This window comes from Pan troglodytes, chromosome 5 (assembly GCF_028858775.2).
Source record: "Pan troglodytes isolate AG18354 chromosome 5, NHGRI_mPanTro3-v2.0_pri, whole genome shotgun sequence".
Lineage (NCBI taxonomy): Eukaryota > Metazoa > Chordata > Mammalia > Primates > Hominidae > Pan > Pan troglodytes.
This window is the reverse complement of record NC_072403.2, coordinates 31,097,155-31,119,252: the sequence shown is the minus strand read 5'-3', so window position 1 is coordinate 31,119,252 and position 22,098 is coordinate 31,097,155. Positions and strand designations below refer to the sequence as shown.

General features: G+C 37.0%; 2 protein-coding genes across 17 annotated transcripts in view; one reads left to right on the top strand and one right to left on the bottom strand.

Moving 5' to 3' along the window:
* The window catches only part of CMAH (cytidine monophospho-N-acetylneuraminic acid hydroxylase), a 135,984-nt gene that overhangs the window by 64,856 nt on the left and 49,030 nt on the right, over nucleotides 1-22,098 (top strand). For 6 of the 16 annotated variants that reach the window (XR_010157460.1, XR_010157459.1, XR_010157458.1 and 3 more), the window contains exons 1-2: nucleotides 12,797-13,659; nucleotides 13,910-14,113. Coding sequence is in view for 13 of the 16 variants with exons in the window: in XM_063811860.1 (XP_063667930.1) it covers nucleotides 13,583-13,659; nucleotides 13,910-14,113 (281 nt within the window). In the remaining 3 variants the exon portion in view is untranslated. 16 annotated transcript variants of the gene reach the window in all.
* LOC100610307 (nuclear pore complex protein Nup50-like) lies at nucleotides 10,257-11,921 on the bottom strand. Its single transcript, XM_054686643.2, is given in 2 exon segments — nucleotides 10,257-11,547; nucleotides 11,550-11,921. Coding segments are annotated over 2 exon segments (1,317 nt in total). The 5' UTR covers nucleotides 11,641-11,921; the 3' UTR covers nucleotides 10,257-10,321.

Sequence of the window (22,098 nt, the reverse complement as noted above, 5' to 3'; positions counted from 1 at the left end):
GAAGAACACTTAGAAAATGAACACCAGTTTAACCTAGGTTTAAAGAAAAAAAAAAAGAAAATGTAATATTACCTGTGAGCACCCCAGAAATCTCTCATATGCTGCTTTCTTTCTTTCTTTTTAAAATAACTTTATAGATAATATGATTTAAATACCATAAAATTCACCTGATTTAAGTGTACCATTCAATGGTCTTTAGTATACTTAATGGAGTTGTGCAACCATCTTCACAATCTAATTTTAGAATTTTTCCATCACCTCATGAAGAAACCATGTGCCCTTGATCAGTCAGTCTCCATTTTCTGTCTACACCCCCACCATTGTCTCTGATAACCACTAGTCTACTGTCTCTGTGAATTTGCCTATTCTGGACATATCATACAAATGGAATTATATAATATGTGGTCTTTGGGTCTGACTGCTTTCATTTAGCAGAATTTTTTGAGATGCATCTATGTTGTAGCATGTATCGTAATTTATTCCTTTTTATTGCCAAATAGTATTTCATTATATGGATGTATACATTTATCCACTAATTGATAGACATTTAGGTTGTTTGTACTTTAGGGCTGCTATGAGTAGTAGCAAAGTGAACATTTATATACAGGTTTGTGTGTGTGTGTGGACATATGCTTTCAGTTCTTTGGGTGGAGACCGAGGAGTAGAATTGCTGGATCAACAGAAACTCTAACATGTTGAGAATCTGCCAAACCTTTCAAAAGTTTATCAGCAACAGTGTTTGTTGGTTCCTGTTTCTCTGCAACCTCAGCAACACTTGATATTACCTTCATTTTTTCTTATAGCCATCCTAATGGATGTGAAGTACCATCTCACTGTAGTTTGGTTTGAGTTTCTATCATGACTAAGGATGGTTAACTTCTATTCATGTGCATTACTGACCATTTATATATCTTCTTTGGAGAAGTGTCTATTCAAATCGTTTGATTGTTTTATTTTATTTATTTAAAGATGGGAGTCTTGCTATGTTGCCCAGGCTGCTCTCAAACTCCTGGGTTCAAGTGATCCTCCTCCCTCAGCCTCCTGAGTAGCTAGGGCTACAGATGTGCACAACCATGCCTGGCTCCCCTTTGATTATTTTTAGTTGGGTTGTTTTCTTATTATTGAGTTTTAAAGTTTTTTGTATATTCTTGATACAAGGTTCTTACAGATATATAATTTGCAAATATTTTCTCGCAGCTTGTGGGTTATTTTCATTTTCTTGATGGTGTCATTTGAAATGCAAATGTTTTTAATTTTGATAAAGTCAAATTTCTCATTTCTTTTCTTCTTTTGCCTGTGCTTTTGGTGTTGTATCTACAAAATCATTGCCTGACCCAAAGTCACATAGATATATTCCTATATTTCTAAAGTATAGGTTGGTGCAAAAGTAATCATGGTTTTTATCTTGAAAAGTAATGGCAAAAACTGCGATTACTTTTGCACCAACCTCACAAATGACTCAAAGATGTTCTCTGTGTGTTGGCTCTTAGGTTGTTTATTTCTTCACAGCAGACTGAGATCCATTGGCTCAAAGGCTGCCAGCACCAGACTTAAAATTGTACACATACAATTGTTTTAAACATAGCCCAAATAAGCAGATTTTTAGCCATTTAGGGCCTGATCTGCATACTCTATGAAATTGGCAATATTTATTATCCATAGATAAGATAAGCCCCAGTGTTATAAAGTTGCCAGGCTGCTGCTGTCCTTTGAGTTCACTAACTCTGAGACTCCCTGCTGTGCCTCTGACTTATCCCCTTTCCTAGAAGTTTCCTTGCTCTCCTCCCCTTCTGAATGGTGGTCCCTCCAAGACTCTGGATAGTTTCAAGATGTGAAGGACTCATTCCTCCTGCTTACTTGCTAAAGCAGCACCCTGCTAAAGTTTGTGCATGTTGCTGCCAGCTCATCATATCTTTTTCTTCGATCAGTCCAGAAATTCTGGAACTCACTCCCTACAGTTTTCCTCTAAAAGTGTTATAGTTTTAGCTATTATATTTAGGTCTATGATTCATTTTGACTTATTTTTTGTATGTGGTGTGGGGTAGGGGTACAAATTATGCTTTTGCATGTGGCTATTCAGTTGTCCCAGCACCATTTGTTGAATACAGGATTATTCTTCACCCCATTGAATGGTCTTGACACTTTCTTGAAAATCAATTGACCACACACACGAGCTTATTTCTGGACTCTCAATTCTATGTTTATCTTCATGCCAGTACTACACTATCTTGATTAGTGTAATATTGTTGTAAGTTTTGAAATGGAGAAGTATGAGTTCTCCAACTTTGTTCAAGATTATTTTAATCAGAGTCCTTTGTGTGTTCTTACGAATTTTCGGATCAGCTTGTGAGTTTCTGGGATTTAGAAAGGAATTGCATTAACTCTGTAGAAAAATTTGGGGAGTACTGCCATCTAACCTTCTGATCTATGAACATGGAGTATCTTCCTCTTTATTTAGATGTTTAATTTAAAAAATATTCTGTAGTTTGCAGTGTACAAGTTTTGTACTTCTTTTGTTATACTTATTCCAAAGTGTTTATTGTTTTTAATTACATTCTGAATGAATTTTTTTCTTAATCTCTTTTTTGAATTGTTCATTGCTAACATGTAGAAATGCAATTGATTTTTGTATATTCATCTTGTATCTGACATTTTGCCTAACTTGTCTATTAGCTCTGGAAATTTTTTAGTAAATGTTTTAGGATTTTATATATACAAGATCATGTTGTCTGCAAATACCTTTACTCTTCCTTTCCAACTTGATGACTTTATTTTGCCTAATTTTCCTGTCTAGAACCTTCAGTAAAATGTTGAATAGAAGTGGTGAGAGCAGATATCCTTATCTTCTTCTTGATTTTAGGGAAAAAGTATCCAGTCTTTTGCTATTGAGTATAATGTTAGTTTTGGGTTTTTCATAGGTTCCCTTAATTAGATTGAGAAAATTACTTCCTACTATTAGTTTGTAAAGTGTGTCGTTGTGAGGGGGTGGGAGTTAGTCATGAAAGGGTATTTTTTTTCAAAATTTTTTTCTGCATTATAATTTCTTTTGAGACTATTACGTGGTTTTTACCTTTTATTCTCTTAATGTTAAGGTATATTACATTAATTGATTTTCATGTATTAAATCAATCCTGCATTCCTAGGATAAATCCCAATTGATCTGGACAAGTTTATGGACTATCAGTACTAATTTTTCTCTAAATGTTTGATGGAATTCACCAATGAAGCCTCTGGGTTCTGTTTTTCTTTGAAAATACTTTAAATTACTGATTCGATCTCTTTTCCTGTCATAGGTTTGTTCATGTTTTCCATTCCTTTATGAGTCCATTTTGGCAATTTGTGTTGCTCTAGGAATTTGTCCACATTACCTAAATTATCTAATTTGTTGGCATATATTTATTCATAGTATTTACTTATAGTCCTTTTAATATTTGTAGGATTAATGGTAATATCTCCTCTTTCATTCCGGATTTTTTTGTAATCTGTGCTTTATCTCTTTATCTTGTTCAATCTACCTGAAGGTTTGCCAATTTTGCTGATCTTTTCAAAGAACCATTTTTTGATTTTACTGATTTTCTATTTTTTTGTTTTTTCTACTTCTTTTATTTTTACCCTGTTATTATTTTCTTATTCTACTTGTTTTTGGTTTTGTTTGCTTTTCCTTTTCTAGATCTGAAGTTGAAGTCTTAAGATTATTAAGATCGTTCTTCTTTTCTATTATAGCCATTTAAAGCTATAAATTTGCCCCATATCTTGCTTTAATTGCATCCTACATATGTGCTCCTTTCTGATTAAAACTCTCTCATTAAAGATATATACTACCCTGACTCTTGTAATATTTTTCTCATTTTCTGAAACAATACACTTTAGTTTTCTTGTTAGGGAACTTTATTTAAATGGAGTCACGTTGCCTCTGTGTGTGTGTGTTTTGTTCTTTTTATCCAATATTATGTCTGGGCATTGGTGCACGTTGTTACAAGTAGTCTTAATTGGTTTATTTATATTTTTGTGTTCCACAGAATGCTACTTTACTGTTATAGCATATTATTTACATAACATATAAATACATAATTTATCATTTCATTGTTGATGAACATTTGCATTGTTTCCAATGTAATATACTCAAATGTAATATGAGTAATGCTGTGATGTACATTCTTGTGCATGTATCTTGAAGAACATATGCACATATTTCTCCAGTGTTGAGACTTAGCTAAAAGTAGGATTGTTAGGTGACAGTATATGTGTATTTTCTGTTTTAGTGTAGAATGCCACACTATTTTTCAATGAGATTGAACCTCACTACATTGTCATTAGTAACATATGAGAGTTTCCATACTCCTATTATCAACATTTAGTACTTGCAGTTGTTTTAATTTTAGTTGTTCTGGTAAGTATAGTGGTACTTCATTGTGGTTTTTATTTTCACTTCCCCATTGCTAGTAAGGCTGAGCTCTGTTTATACAGTTAATCATAATTTGGATATTCTATTTTATGAAGTACCTATTCAAACCTTTTTGCCCATTTTTCTTATAGATTGTCTTTTTCTTATTGATTTGTAGACATTCTTCTATATTCTGCATAGAAATCCTTTGTCATATTTATGTTGCAAATTTTCATTATGTATCTTACCTTTTTACTCTTTTATTGTGTTTTGGGGTGTATATGTTCTTTTGGTGTAATCTAAAATTGCAATAATTTTCCTTTTGGGTAGAGCTTTTTGTGTTTTGTTGAAAAAAATCCACCGTGTCCCAAGATTATAAAAAATTTCTCCTAAATACCTTCCAAAAGCTTGATTGTTTATCTTTTAAATGTAAGTCTTTTAACTTGTCTGAAATTGATTTTTATCTATGGAATAAGGAAGGAGTCCAATCTATTTTTCCAATATGGGTTCCCAATTACCCCAGCAAGTTTAGTGGAAACATTTATCCTTTCCCTAGTGATCTACAGTGTCACTTATCAAGTGTTGGTGTATATGTGGACTTGTTTCCAGGCCTCTATCCTGTTGCCTTGATTATTTTATCTACCACTGAGCCAACACTATACAATCTTAATTATTATAGCTTACAATAAGTCTTGATATTTGCTAGGACAAATCCTCTTTCATCTCCCACCTTGTTCTTCTTGAAGAATGTTTTTTCTCTTTTTGGCCCTTTGCATATCTTAATAAATTTTAGAGTAAGTTTTTAAGCTGTTAAAAAAAAAAATCTGGGGGTTTTATTGAGACTATAGTAAATCTACAGATAAATTTGGAGTAAATTGATTATCTTCATAATATTGAGCTTCCTATCTATGAACATAATATAACTCTTCATTTATAGATACACTTAATATCTCTCAATAGAGTTTTATAATTTTCTCCAAAGAGATCTTTTGTTAAATGTATTTCTTGATATTTCATTTTTTATGCTAGCTTTTAATTTTTATTTATTTATTTATTTTTTGAGATTGAGTTTCTCTCCTGTTGCCCAGGCTGGAGTGCAATGGCACGATCTCGGCTCACTCTAATCTCTGCCTCCCAGGTTCAAGCAATTCTCCTGCCTCAGCCTCCTGAGCAGCTGGGATTACAGGCATGTGCCACCACACCCGGCTAATCTTGTATTTTTTGTAGAGACAGGGTTTCACCATGTTGGCCAGGCTGGTCTCGAACTCCTGACCTCAGGTGATCCACCCACCTCGGCCTTTTCTGCTATCTTAAGTGATATATTTTTAAATTCAATTTTTGTATTTTTTATTGCTGATGTGAGAATAAATTGATTTCTTAAACTATTGATTATATATCTAACAGCTGTACTAAACTCTCAGAGTCTTATAATTTATATGTGGGTTCTTCTGAATGTTTATGTATACAGTCAGTTCTAACTATCTTCAAAAATGATTTTTTTTCTTCCCACTCCTTATGTGTTTGACTTTTTTTTTTCTTGCCTTAATGTGCTGAGTAGCTTATTCAGGTCTCTTTACTTTTACCTAATGTCTTTTTCTGTTTCAGGGTTACATCTAAGATACCACATCACATTAGCTAAGGAGCTATCATGTCTCCTTAGGCTTCTCTCGGCTGTAATATTTACTTAGATTTTTCTTGTTGTGGATGACCTTGAGTTTCAAGGAGTACAGACCATGTATTTTATAGGTTACCTCTCTACTGGAATTTATCTGATTTTTTTTCTCATGGTTAGACTGGGATTATGGGTTTTCAGGAGGAAGACCACATCATATTAAAGTTACATTCTAACATAATTTATCACCGTTGATATTGATGGATTGTCACATTTCATTACTGTTAAAGTTACTCTTTGTTTTCATCATTTCCATACTGTACTCTTTGAAAGGAAGTCTCTATGAAAGGAAGTCTCTATGTGCAGACCACATTTAAGAATTGATTATTTCAGATTTTCTACATATGCAATCATGTTATCTGTGAACAAAAACAGTTTTCTTCCTTTCTTCCCAATTTGTATACCACTTATTTATTTATTTGCCCTATTTTATCATCTAGAACTTTCAATGCAATGTAGAAAAGCAGTGGTGAGAGACGACATCCTTACCTTGTCCTTATCTTAGTAAGAAAGCTTCTACTTTCTCATTTTTTGTAGATGTTTTAATTATTTATTTATTTATTTGTTTATTTATTTTTTTAAGATACAGGGTCTTGCTCTGTCTCCCAGGCTGGAGTGCAGTGGTGTGATCATAGGTCACCCCAGCTTTGAACTGTGGGCTCAAGTGATACTTACATATTGGCCTACGGAGTAGCTAGGGCTATAGATGCATACTGCCATGCCTGGCTAATTTTTTTTTTTTTTTTTGAGATGGAGTCTCACTCTGTCGCCCAGGCTGAAGTGCAGTGCCATGAGCTCAGCTCACTGCAACCTCCGCCTCCTGGGTTCAAGCAGTTCTCCTATTTCAGCCTCCCAAGTAGCTGGGATTACAGGCGTAGGCCACCATGCCTGGCTAATTTTTGTATTTTTAGTAGAGATGGGGTTTCGCCATGTTGGCCAGGCTGGTCTTGAACTCCTGACCTCAGGCGATCCACCTGCCTCAGCCTCCCAAAGTGCTGGGATTACAGGCATAAGCCACCGCACCTGGTGCTTTTTTATTTTTATTTTTTAGCAATGGGGTTTTGCTATGTTGACCAGGCTGGTCTTAACCTCCTGGCCTCAAGTAATCCTTCTGTGTTGACCCCCAAAAACACTTAGATTAATGGGTATGGGCCGCTGTGCCCAGCTGTAAATGTTCTCTATCAAGCTGAAGAAGTTTCACTGTATTTCTAGTGTGCTGAGAGTTTTTATCATGAATGAGTGTTGGATTTTATCAAATGCATGTGATCATGTGACTTTTCTTCTTTAGCCTATTGATGTGATACATTATATTAGTGATTTTTGAATGTTGAACCAGCCTTACATGCCTGGAATAAATCCCATTTGGTCATAGCATATAATTCTTTTTATCCATTGCTATATCTGATAATATTTTGTTGAGTATTTTTGCATCTATGTTCATGAAAGAAATTAGCCTGTAGTTTTTTTTCTTGTTATAACTTTGTCTGATTTTGGTATTAGGGTGATGGGCTCATAGAATGAGTCAGGAAGTATTCCCTCTGTTTCTGTCTTCTGGAAGAGATTTTTGAAAATTGGTATAAATTCTTCTTTAAAATTATAGTAGAATTCACCAGTACACCCATCTGGGCCTGATGCTTTCTGTTTTAGAAGGTTCTTAGTTACCAATTCAATTTATTTAATATATATAGTACTACTCAGATAGTCTATTTCTTTTTGTACAAGTTTTGGCAGATTGTGTCTTTCAATGGATTGGTCTGTTTCACCTAGGTTATCAAATTTGTGAGCGTAGAGTTTTTCATAGCATTCCTTTATTATCTTTTTAATGTCCATAAGTTCCATAGTGTTGTCCCTTCTTTCATTTCTGATATTGTATTTTTTGTTTTTGTAGACACAGGGTCTGTTTTTTTTTTTTTTCCTTTGAGAGAGGGACTCGCTCCGTCACCCAGGCTAGAGTGCAGTGGCACGATCTCAGCTCACTGCAACCTCTGCTTTCTGGGCTCAAGTGATTCTCCAGTCTCAGCCTCCCAAGTAGCTGGGACTACAAGTACGAGCCACCAATGCCTGGCTAATTGTTTTGCATTTTTTGTAGAGATGGGGTTTCATTGTATTGCCCAGGCTGGTCTTGAACTCCTGAGCTCAAAGCAATCCGCCCACCTCAGCCTCCCAAAGTGCTGGCATTACAGATGTGAGCCACCACACCTGCCTTAGACACAGGGTCTCACTTTGTTGCCCAGCCTAGTCTTGAACTCCTGGGCTCAAGTGATGCTCCTGCCTTGGCCTCCCAAAGTGCTGGGATTACAGGCATAAGCCACTGTGCCCAGCCTGATATTAATATTTTTGCATCCTCCCTCTCTCTCTCTCTTTTAAAATATTAGTTAGCCTAGCTGTGGGCTTATCACTTTTTTGATCTTTTCGAAGAACCAGCATTTGGTTTTGTTGCATTTCTCTATTAGTTTTCTGTTTTCAATTCCATTGATTTCTGCTCTAATTTTCATTTCTTTTTTTCTGCTTCCTTTGAATTTAATTTACTTTCCTTTTTCTAGTTTCCTAAAGTGGAAGCTTATGTGATTGATTTTAGATATTGAGTGTCACAGGGTACAGTAGGTAAATTTTTCTTCTTTTAACCATGGAGTACACATTTTGTTCGTGTGAGGATATTCTTTAATTCACTAGATATTTACTGAGCACCTACCACGGGACAGGCACTGTAGTCTTGGCCTTCATAGAGTTTACCTTTTCTTGAACAGAATACTGAATATCTTCCCATTGAAAACAAAATACCTAAGATGGAGAGCAAAATGTACATACAGACTGAAAATTCTGAATGAGTTGCCTTTTCTTCCTCCACCCTTTTTCTCAGATTATAACCCTCTGGAGGATTTCTAGCTTCATAAGTAGTCTTTATTTGGGCTCCTTGCCCTGCTTGGACTGAAAATATAGTTGACATTTATATCATTCCTATCCTTGCCTCTCCCTCAGCTCTGAGCTTAGAAGCCCCAGCCACTGGTCTTTGAAGAGATCCTCAGGGTGTGAGGTGCCATCAGAGCATGAATGAATGGCATTTTTACCTCATAAAACTCTACTCCTCTGTATTTTTTTGAGGTCTAGATTTTGAATTTTCAAAATAAGTTTCAAGAGCATCACTGTTTATTGCATAGGCCCTCGAAATAGTAAACCAATGACATTTTTATTAATATAGGTATTTTCTGTGATCTCTAGTGAGGTAGATTTTAAAAATTCATTTGTTACACACTTATATCTGGTTCCTGCTAATCTTCAGAAAAAGAACAGGATGGAGATAAGTCAGGTGAGATACATACATTGACTATGACGCTGACTTCTAACTAGTTCCTAGTTTAGATCATAATTAAGCATCAGAAAATAACAGAGCCCAGGATTAGGGTGAGACAAGTGAGACCACTTTTAAGTTGTAGAAAATTTAAGGAATGTAAAAAAAATCTTGATTAAAACAAATTATTTTAACACAATATTTTTTCAATTTTTTTTTCTTTTGAGATGGAGTCTCACTCTGTCACCCAGGCTGGAGTGCAGTGGGGCAATCTCAGCTCACTGCAACCTCCGCCTCCTGGGTTCAAGTGACTTTCCTGCTTCAGCCTCCCACGTAGCTGGGACTACAGGTACCTGACACCACACCTGGCTAATTTTTGTATTTCTAGTACAGACAGGGTTTCACCATGTAGGCCAGGTTGGTCTTGAACTCCTGACCTCAGATGATCCGCTTGCCTTGGCCTCCCAAAGTGCTGGGATTACAGGTGTGAGCCACCACACCTGGCCAACACAATATTTTTTTAAGGCCAAAATGAACGCACAAATTCCATGACAAACGAAATATCCAAAACTTAAAGACAGGATGTTATACTGCCACACTGCCATTACTTCTGAGGCAAAAAGGAAAAAGTGTGCCCCTGTATAAATGTATTTTAATGGTTATTTTCAAGAATATTAATGTATTTGAAAAAATATTGAAATGTTAAAAAGTAGGTGTATTAAAATTCATTTTAGTTTTTTTTTTTTCCAAAAATTGCATTCAAATGTATTTTACACTTTAGGCAGTTCTTAAGAAGGGAGAGTGCAGTTTCTTGACACTTAACATTTAAAGGTTTTATTGGCCACGTTAATCTTCCTCACAAAAGTTTTAAGTTATCTATAAGTTCTTAGAATGTCAAAGAAGAGAAGAAAAACTGACTAAGGGGCAGTGGAAGAAGCAGCAACTTGGCAATAATTCCGCAGCCGACTTCGCGTGTTCAGGCATCCTTTTTCTCCAGTAAAATTTTGTGCAACTCGTCTGCATCCTCGCTGGTTTTTACCCGAATCAACATGGTGACTGGCATGGTGGCATTCTTCTCGTCAATTGGTGGATTTGGAACACAGACGATAAGAACGTTATTCTTCCCTGTTCGCGTACATGGCATATTGGGTGGAATCAGAACATTCAGCAATATGTTGCCTAAATTGGTGTCTGCCCGCACCAAAAGCTGTGTCTTCTGATTTGCTGTAGGTTTTAAATGCAGAGTACCTATGCCTTTCTCTTTAAACTCATTGTCTTTCTTGTAAAACAGTTTACACTTTTTGGAGTAAAAAGCATCTTCTTTTACTTCGGTAACTACTACTTTGGGCGGCTCATCATTCTCTTCTTCATCTCCACCTTTGCATTCACCACTGTCACCTTCCGCTTGGCCCTCCAATGGTTTAGTGGGAAATGGTGAAGAGACTGGTTTACTCTGGGTAGTATCTTTGCCAAATAAACTGGAGTTTCCAGGGGAGAAAGAAAATCCAGTCAGGGGGACAGAGCTCAATGAGCCCAAAACAGAGCTATCAACTTTCTTGCCGAAATTAAATGAGGCACTTGTCGCTCCTAGTGATGATGGGTCCGTTTTCTTTTCAGATGCCACCTCCACCTTCTTGTCAGGTGTATCTTCAGTTTTGTTGCCATGAAACAAAAACGTTGACTCTTGCTGTAATTTTGTTGAGCCAAAAAGGGAAGGAAACTGTGTTTCAGCCGCCACTTTGTTAGATTCACTTTCAGAATTCCTGCCACTGTTCCCGTGTTGCTGTTCAATGTTTGCTAAATATTTCTCATAGTCTTTAAAGATAGGTGTCAGATCACAGAGGGGGTTTGTATTCACGTGCTTCACTATCCAATCCCACACGGAGCAGTTCAAGGCGGCCAACTGCTTGTGATAGGCATTTCCGACACAAGCTTTACTGGAAGCAAGGCCAGAGGAGGAGGGCTGCTGACTGTCCCCATTAGTTTTGGGATTTGAAACTTTATCAACCAAGGCGGTAGGGCCATTTGCAGCAAGAGAACCAAAGGCTACCTTGGGCTCTGCCGCTGCCTTTGCACTGGTGAAGGGAGGGGCACTGGTTATGTTGTTTCCATTCGACAGTCCTTCCAAAGGCTTCCCTCCAGCGCCACTACCAAATCCAGGAAAGCGTCCTCCTCCAGAAGGTACCACCAAACTTTTAAACCTTTAAGGGCTCCTCCAGTGTCAGATTCGAATCCAACATTTCTGCGCTTTGCTTTCTTTATGGCTCTATTCTTCAAGACTTCCTCACTGGCCATGGAGAATGTTCCCACCTCTTCAGCTTCATCTTCTTGATCCCAATTCCTATCTGTCAGTTCCTTCTCGGCATTTCTTTTGGCCGTGTTTTCGAACCTCCTCGGCGGCTGCCGCTGTACTCGCTGGGTCTTGGGTGCGGCGAAACCCGGGGCGCAGCGGCGCAGGGGTCTGGAGCCCGCAGGGGTCGCCGGGCTGAGCGCGCTCGGCCGCTTCCGGTGCTGCGCTGCGGGACTCAGAGGACTTGGTGTTCGGCAAGCCCAGAGACTCAAACACCATGTCCATGGGGGGGGGGGGGGGGGGGCTCCTCACGCTGTGTTCAGCAGGGAGGCGAGAGCGCCAGTTCAGCCAGAGACCGCTGGGGAACCGCGCCGAACACGCTCCGGGCGGCCATTTTGTAACTCGAATCTACCCCCAAAACCAATTCGAAAAAAGGCAATTCATTTTAGTTTTAATGTTTTATAGCAAAACAAGAATTTGCTACAGTTTTATTTTTCTGATTTTGATAGAAGCAAATTCATTGATATCTTTAAAAATACTTTGGGGAAAAACTAATCATTTAAACAATACACAGAAAAGCATGTATATAGGTGCACATATTTTTTTCTTTTGCCTTCTGCTCCAATGTGACTTTCATGTGGAACTGAGAACAAAAGTGTGGTTGAGTGAACCTGTTCTACATGGTTGTGATATAAGTTGAAATCTAACACAGAACTTTGGCTATATGAATTCATTCAATGGAACAACAAAAATCTAGAGAGGTTTGCCTTTTATACTCTTAGACTAATTATTCCAGGAATTGCCTCAGTGCTTCTGTTAGCTTGGTGTCAGATATCTGTACTCGTAAGAACAAAGTCAAAAAAGAAGTCATGAAATTTAGAATGGATTCTTCCTATCAAATACATTTAGAACATATTTTTGGAATAATTTCCAGTCCATTGGGAACACAATTACTAGGAATTTGGGACAGAGGTGACAATGAGAATCTGCTTTGAGAAAGTAGATCATAATATTACAGAGCTATGCCTTCATCAGTTTAAAATTGGAAGTGGTTTCTCTGTTATTTTCTACCCTGGAGTGTTCTTAAAATTATTTTTATCTCCTTTAAGAAATTTGCAGCGCTTCTAAAAATGAAACTGAAAGTGCCACAAATATGCTTGCGCTCCAAATCAGTTTTAAGTTAACATGCAAAGAGAATTTTGGCTACTTTTTGTTTGGAGTCAAATATAAAACTAAACAACATGTGCCCAGATTTCCTACCATGGATTTGCAAAAGATATTTTGAAACCTTTTTTGGCAAAAATCATATTCCGTTATGAATCAGTGTTGCACTGTAAACAGAGTGTTTAGAAATTTGGGTTTGAGAAGTGTAACGGCTAGTTTCCTTAAAAAAAAAAAAAGATTCAAATGCTTGGTTTGCAGCTGGAGCTTTTTGTAAATTAATCAAATTGAGTGCAGTGGGAGGGGTGATTCATTAAGTAGAGAGCTAGTGAAGACATATCCTGTGAAAGGCAGTGGGCTAAGTGGTAGGGGGAGAAGGAAGATACAGAGTGCTTTCAAAAGTGCCTAAATGTAAGTCAACAGGGCAGTGTGCCAATTACAATGTTATAATGTTCTACAGAAGAGGGATGTACACCAAGAATGCCAGCCTGGACCTCTGGTGTGTCTTGGAAGACTTAACCAGGAAGGGGACGATTCGTTTCTATTTGACCCAAGACTGATGCTGCATGGTGAAGGAGAGGAACTGCGTTCCAGGCAGAGGAAGTCCAGATGCGCAAGAGCAGAGATGGGAGGGACAGCACAGTGGCTTCTCAGAATTGAATATGGTGTTAGACTTCTAAAAGAGCTGTGGTAGAGGGAGAAAACTGTCAAAGGAAATCAGTAACTGTTAAAGGAAAATACCTTAAACGTCCTGTTTTCAGGCTGACTAATGCCTTAGGGGAGCAAATGAGCAACAGAAACGATACGAGCAACTGCTGTTCTTTCAAAATACCCAGGCAGAGGAACCGGCAGACGATGGGCAGGCAAGTAAGAGGGCTATTAGTTCCCTAGAAAAGTGGAGAGGCATATTTAACAAGTAAGATGTATATTTACATTCATATCAAGGTGGGGAGAAATGCATCCTCAGGTAGCCACTAAACCTGGGTACTTGGAACGCAAGGGGCTTACAAAGTATTTTAGGGAAAAGGGGTTTTGAGCTGTCAGTTTGAAATGATTGTCTCTTAAAACCTAACATTATTAACCTTCCCCCTCAAAATGTTTGCCTTTTCATAGCATCGAACAAACAACTGAGATCCTGTTGTGCCTGTCACCTGTTGAAGTTGCCAGTCTTAAGGAAGGAATCAATTTCTTTCGCAATAAGAGCACTGGCAAAGACTACATCTTGTACAAGAATAAGAGCCGACTGAGGGCATGCAAGAATATGTGCAAGCACCAAGGAGGCCTGTTCATAAAAGATATCGAGGATTTAGCCGGAAGGTACCAAGAGTCCTTTGCTTTCTCACTGGTGACCTTTCTTGCAATTAGATTTGGCAGGAAATGTGTTCATCTAGAAATTTTAAATGAACCAATAAGCAAATTACTTCCCCTAGAAAATTTTACTCTTGCGTGTTTAGGCCATTTCTCTGATCTAAAAGTTGTATGTTCTATTTAATTTTCCTCTCTCTTATAAGAACTCTAATTTAAAATTTATTCCTGACTTGATAAATAGTAAAACCTCTCTGGGGTATGTGTGTGTGTGTGTGTGTTTGGTGTGCATAGGTAAAGCACACATTTACCTGGTTTGGTATTCAAAGACCCAAGCCTCCTATGGGTCTCCTTCCTCTCTCTCCCATAAGTGTGTGTGTGTGTGTGTGTGCATGCTCCTGTGTGTGTGCATGTGTGTATAGGGGGGCTCTTTTCCAAAGCCTGCTGGACAGCAGATAGAATTTTCCCGGGAGGCTAGTTGTGATTACTAAACAAAAATAGCAGGGCCCCGACTGTTCCTGCCCTGAACAGTGACTCTTCTGATCATTTCCTAGAACTGATATTGTTGCCAACTTCCCTCCCATCCCCTCCCCTCCTCTACTGTCCCTTCCCCTTCTCTCCCTTCTGTATAGATCACCTCTCCCCAGTGCAGCAGCAATACCAGGACAGGATTGTTTTGTTAGTTTTTTTTCTCAATGACTGCCAAAGAAATAGCAGCATGGCCTGGCAGAGCCAGATAGCACTCTTGGGCATGTGTTTTGTCAGTCTAATTCTCAACACCAGTAACTCTGTGAGTGTTTACCCCACCTTTCAAGCTTTGCTTTAGCCTAATTTGCCCTATGTGGCTTTAGTCACTTGGTATTAGGCTTTTTTCTTCCACTGTGTTGTCAATCTTATTTCTCAGGTCATTTAGGGGTAGTTTAGTGCTGGTGCATTCAGAATAAGAGCTGAGTAGTTGTCCACGAGTTACCTGTTACCCAAATCTAGAATGCTGTCTAACGTTCACACAGATTTACTTTGCTCTGTACCTAGTATCAAGGCCCAGCCCCTCATGTTATTTGATTTTTAAATGCTAACTAACCACTATGAATCCTGAAGACCTGACACAGGTCTCAGTTAATTTAGAAAGTTTATTTTGCCAGGGTTGAAGACGTGCACCCAGGACACAGCCTCAGGAGGTCCTGACAACATGTGCCCAAGGTGGTCAGAGCACAGTTTGGTTTTATACATTTAAGGGAGATATAAGACATCAATCAACACATGTAAGATGAACATTAGTTCGGTCTGGAAAGGTGCAGGGAGGGGGCTTCCAGGTCATAGGTAGATAAGAGACAAATGGTTGCATTTTTTTTGTTTCTAATTAGCCTCTCCACAGAAGGCAATGATATATGCATTTATCTTGGTGAGCAGAGGGATAACTTTGAACAGAATGGGAGGCAGGTTTACCCTAAGCAGTTCCCCACTTGAAGTTTTCCTTTAGTTTAGTGATTTGAGGGGCCCAAAATACTTTCACATTTCCCCCCTTTTCTTTTTAAAAATCTGTTGGAGAAAGCATTTTAGAAGAAAATGAGTCTCTGGCCTCAGGTTGCGTCTGATCTCTCATGGCTAGGATGGTTTATTCCTAGATAGGTAGGTCCTGAGTTATTAGGAAAGCTCCTTTTTAGAAGGTTGTGAAGTCTCATGTCCTGTGAAGAGAAAATAGGGGGAGGACAACAACAAACAAAAGAACAATTCTGGAAAATAGATATATGCCACATTACTCTGAAGTCCATACATCAGTAGGCAGGTATGAAAGTGGCTTATGTATGTAAATAGGTCACTGTTATTTTCTTCTGAAGCTCAAGTTGTTTAGCTTCATTTCACAGGGCTTTATGAAAGCACATCTTAGTTTCCAGTGACTCCAAATTTGGAAAAATGGAGGAAAAAAAGAAGGAAAAAAATTGAAAACATTATTTTGAAGACATGTAGCTAAGAAAAATTAGAATTCAGTCAAAACTGTAGAAAATAATAAAAATTGAAAAACATTACACAAGACTAGAATCTAACAATAGATGTACTATAGTTTTCGAAACATAATTTTTCTCTCTCCCCTTTCCCATTTTTATGAAAGACAAATCATGGCAGGACTGGTTTTCTTTATTATACTTGGCCTAATTCTTTGTATACAGTGCAGCAAGAATAATTATTTTTTATATAAGCTTTTAAATTGGCTTTGATGGAACTTTTTCCACAGAAGGAATCTCAGAGAAGACTTTTTTAAAGCACAGCCCAGCCATGGATTTGTACCATGAAATACCTATGAGTTGGGTGAATTCCTCTCCTTTTGAGCTCCTAAGAAAAACCTGGGGCTCCTGGGCCTGTCAGTAAGTGACCTTTTTTACTTACCACAGGTCAGGAACCCTGTACAGGGACTGTGGAGACAAAGGTATGAGGCTAGTTTTTCCAAGGGACTTTTTATTGGCTCCATAAGTCAAGTTTAATTCTTTAAAGGAAAGCACACTATTCCAGTCAAAGCCTTGGTAAAATAACCAGTTTCTTCAAATGTGTGCTGTTACAAATGAAAACAGATTCTTATTGCACTTATGCAAATAACTGTATTGTCATAAGTAAAGAATACTCACAAATAGATTCCAAATTCTGTAGAAATCAGGTAGTTTTAAAAACAAATATGCTCCAAATTTTGTTCAAAGGAGTATACTCCATTGTTAAAAAGCTGTAAATAGCTTAAAAGTTTCTTGATTTTGAAAAACAAATTATCAGCAACATTTTAAGCAAAAAGCTAAAAAAGATTACTTCAAACTTTTATTAGTTTAGTCCATGCAGTTAATTCTTGTTCTGCTTGATATTCATCAACATTTCAGCTCTCCATGAGTCCTCGAAGTTTTTTCTCTATTTTGATGTCACAGTCTCCAGAGCTATCAGAAACATGCATTCAAGAACACCTGTTAAGAGTTTTATAGCTGATTATAAAACTACCTCTGAAAAGGACCAAAAAAAGATGACAATTATCTGTGAATAATGAAAAGTTTTACAGCAGCCATAGTCAGACATTCTGTTACCTCTGTAGCACACAATAATTTAACATAAAAATTATAATTATTACTGATAACATACAGTGTGTCATATCAGAATAATAGGAGTTTCCCATAATTTTGGAATACATACCAATAACATATTTATACAAATACAGCCCAAAGAAAATCAAACACCATTTCATATTGGACAATGCTTCCTGTATAATTTTCATACCAAAAAAGCCAAGTATGTCATTTTTGGACTTTAGGGAACCCATTAATACCATCTTAAAGGACTAATTAGTTCAGAAAAAGACATAATGTATAATTTGATTTCAGAAAGTTTGTCAAATATCAAAGGTTTTAAACACTTAATATCACAAAATAGGATTACAGGTCATTGTAAAATAAGTCATTCATTTAGCCAAAGTGATAAGGATTTCAAAACAAAAGGGCAAAAACCTTCATTCTTTGAGAGAGAAGACTTAATTTTCTAAACATTAAGCCCTAATAAAAAAACAGCATGAAGCCAATTAAATTTGTTTTCCAAAATTTTATAAACAATCCATAAAGGTTTAATCTTGATCATAAGATATACCTTCCATGAGCCTTTTATATCTTTGTAACCTTTATTAAGGAGTTGGTTAATGTTTTAAGAAAACCTTGTTAATTTGACATGGGTTGATATGCTGGTCTTGCATCAGTGTGCCTTTGACATTAATGGTTAATTTATAGAGAAACTGAGCTCATTTTATCTCTAAAAATTAACTTTGTGATCTCACAAGCCCACCTCTTCTGCAATAGCCCCTGGGCCTTGAGGAGTTGAATGCCTTTAATTTCTGGCCCTGCATCTCAGGAATGCAGTTTATTTTGATTGGCATCTTCTAGGGGGCCTGGAGATGAGGTTTTAATTGCTGTCAGTGTTTAAGATTTAGCAGGACTTGGTGTTCTTTTTAGACCCAAGAGTCAAAGCCCTGTAACTCAATGTCACAAGGACTTTAAAAGCACATACAGGAAGATACAAGAATGTAATAACCTTAATTAAAAAAAATTTTACATCTCAGTTTTTCCTAAGGAAACCAAATTTAATAATAATGGCATGGGAGTTATTTTGATAAATGTAAAATCTGTTAGGCCAGTTACCAAAAGGCAAAAGAAAATACCTTCTGCAGTGCACAGAATATTATGTTGGAAGAAAACAATTCCTTTAGACCTTTAAGGAAATGTTGTTAGCATCAGGCCACCAAAAACAGAAACTGAGCAGGGAAAAAAACTTATATGAGCTGAAAATGAGTTGAAGGGGAGTGTTACTATTTCACACTTTTTAAAAGAGGAGAGAAAACCAAAACCAGCGAGATGTAATATAAGTGTATAAGTGGCATTTTTTTTAACATCAAACCCAGCCTCTAGAAAGACCATTATTATTTCCCTTTAATCATAGGCAACTTGATCATATAAAAGTTTTTGTTTTGTTTTGTTTTTTATAAATCATCTTATTGTGACTTATACAGATTGTTCATGACATGCTTGGGCTTTCTGGTTTGTCTTGAACTAACTTCCTTCCTTCCTTTCTCTCTCTCTCTTTCTTTTTCTTTCTTTCCTTTGTTTTTTTTGAGATGGAGTCTCACTTTGTTGCCCAGGCTGGAGTGCAATGGCAAGATCTCAGCTCACTGCAACCTCCGCCTCCTGGGTTCAAGTGATTCTCCTACCTCAGCCTCCTGAGTAGCTGGGATTACAGGTGCACACCACCATGCCTGGCTAATTTTTGCACTTTTAGTAGAAGCAGGGTTTCGCCATGTTGGCCAAACTAGTCTCAAACTCCTGACCTCAGGTGATCCACCTGCCTTGGCCTCTCAAAGTGCTGGGATTACAGGCTTGAGCCACTGCACCTGGCTGAACATCCTTCTTTCTTAAACAGTCATTTTACTCTAGGACTAAATTTACCATACAATATTCTTTCTCATATGGAATTATTTCTCTTTAAGCTTTCTTACTGAAAAAAGCTCTTTATTTTTATAACTTTCTTTACATGTCTTTTATTTCTTGGTTCCTTTTACCTTGTTTTATACATGCCCTTTAAATAAGCTTTGAATTAGACAAAAATTGTTCACCTTTTTTAAAAGGACATACTGCTTTTTTTTTTTAGAAAGAATGTTTTCCTACAAATATATTTTTATTGGAAAATGCCCAAATAATGAAATATCTATTATTTAATATAACTTTAGATTCTAAATTATAATGAGTTTGTCTACAAGTATTTATCCTATTACATTTACCTAATTATTTTAATCATTTACCTAGATCACTTGTAAAAACTGCGATTGTCATTATTTGAAGTTATGGAATTGCCATTGCAAAATTATAACTGAGACAGTGAAAAAGATTTGACCTAACTGACTCCATCCTGCTCTTGCTTCTAACCTCCAAGCTGTTCTTGTTCATTTCTGGTTGTAGGTAGGCCAAACTAATTTTGGGAGGAACTTAGTTTATAGTTTAGCTTTGAAACAAAGATAGTAACAGTCCTTTCCCAAAACAAACTTTACTGCTCATGAACTAGACTGCCTAAAGCCAAAAGATTAGAAGTTATGGTAATCTTACTAAATTCAAGATGTTGCTATTTTAATTAAACTAATATCAGTGTCTTATTTATGAAAGATTACACAAGTAAAGATCATTCTGTCTTGGGCTGAATTTATAGTTTTATAACCCCTATGCCAAAGTTTGACACCTTATAGTATTTGGCAGGGATAACTATGAAACTGCTTGATTAATAAATGTAAACAAAAAATGTATGCTGGCAATTCTTAAGACATTTCTAATATTACTTTACCAATAATTTTTAAAGCTAGCTTATTTATTAAAAATTTTACTTAAGTTATGTAAAGTTGAAAAAGCATTTTACTAGTCTTTTCTTCTCTCCTGATAATGTATTTATTTATGTATTTATGTATTTATTTATTTATTTATTTATTTTTTAGTTAGAGTTTCGCTCTTGTTGCCCAGGCTGGAGTGCAATGGTGTGATCTCAGCTCACTGCAACCTCTGCCTCCTGGGTTCAAGCAATTGTCCTGTCTCAGCCTCCCAAATAGCTGGGATTAGAGGTGCTTGTCACCATGCCTGGCTAATTTTTTTGTATTTTTAGTAGAGACGGGGTTTCACCATGTTGGCCAGGCAGGTCTCAAGCTCCTGACCTCAGGTCATCTACCCACTTGGGCTTCCCAAAGTGCTGGGATTACAGGTGTGAGCCACTGCACCCAGCCAACACTTTTAGTTTCTTAAGCCAATTAATTAGAGCTCTTTTGTACATTTTCAGTAGTGAAACACTGTGTACACAACACGTAAATACATAGATATATTGGGCATGCTGATAGAAAAGTACATCTTATAGATTTATAGAAACCTTTTTTTCCCCTTAGACTTTCAGATTCCTGATAAACTGTTTCACAACCCTAGGCAGTTGTCAGCTAAATAGCCTTAAATTTGCATACTAAAGGAAACAACTCGGGTGAAAATCATATAGCAAAATTTATGTCATAAGGTACAGAGAGGAAAAAGTCTGGTGGTGTTAGAGGGAGATTAAAAATGGATGCCAAATTAAACATAAAATTATAGAAGTCTAGCATAGGATTCTATAAGGAGACTAATTTTATTTAGGTAGGGAATGACTACCTATCTTTTAACTGGATCTCTGAGCTCTAGGCAGAGCCCATACTGAATCCTGGGTCTCCAAAAAGGGAGAATTAATATGAGATTAGGCTACGTGGTGCTTTTACAGTGCACTCAGAAAAAAAAAAAATTAAAGACATTTCTAAGTGTCTAAACCACATTCTTCCTTAAAAACCCAAGAGTAACCTCTGTTGCAATAACTATTTTAGTCAAAAAAAAAAAAAAGTAACACAATACAAAAGTAAGCTGTTCAAGAGCTGAGACAAACTTGTCTGTTTACATTCTTGAAAAAATTTGTTTTCCCTGGAAAGGGAGTCTGGTGCCTTCTCCATTTTCTTTAAGGAACCCCAGGCTATTATAAACTATTTTAGGTCCTCCATGCAGCAGAGGGTGCAAGAGAAAGGAGAGATAGTAGAAGTAAATGAAGAAAACAGAATTCTGTCAACTGAAAAGAAAAAAACTTTTGCTCAAAAAAAAAAAAAAAAAAAAAAGACAAGGTCCCAGGAGAAAAACAAAAACATGAAGGCCTTTTAAATACAAACACACACATATGCGTGCGCGCGCACACACACACACACGCATCTTGGATGTTAGGTTTTAATTAAGCTGACTTTTAACCATTGAGCTCCTTAAAAAAAAACTTTTAAAATCTCATTACCATATTTCAGCTAGGACAAATTGCTGCTATTTCAGAAGTATAGCCATTGCTCTTTCAGTTTGGCCTGGCTTACAAAAAGGTGGCCTTGTTATGTAAATGAAGCCCCTTAGAATAAAAAATTTTTCTTTTTGTTTTTTTTTTTTCCTTTTTCTGGCCATTTTTTCCCCTCCACCCCATACCACATGTGTGTGTGAGTGTGTGTGTGTGTATGTGTGTGTGTGTGTGTGTGTGTGTGAGAATTTAGCCACTTCAGAGGCCTTGTTCCCCATAATTTGGAATTTCCTTTGGATTTGATCAAGTTGGATAGAGTTGATCAAACCCAATGGGAAAAAGTCCAAAACAACAATGAAAACAGGAATGAACAACAACAACAAAAAAAACAGTTAAGCAAAACAATCACACAACTTATATCATTACTGAGTACTCTAATAGTAAGGAGAAATTAAGACCAGCTGGTTGTTAATCTTAACTTTAGCCAAGACAAACCCCAATTCAGTTACTTACCTAGGGATGGGTCTCAGGGTGTAGACTGCTCTCTACCATACTAGAAGCAGAGAGAAAAAAAACTCATCTTCCCTGTTGGAAGTGAGCTCAAACTCCATAAAGGAGTTACCTGTCTTCCATAGCCATGGAAACAGGAAATCTTCCCTTCCTTTTTG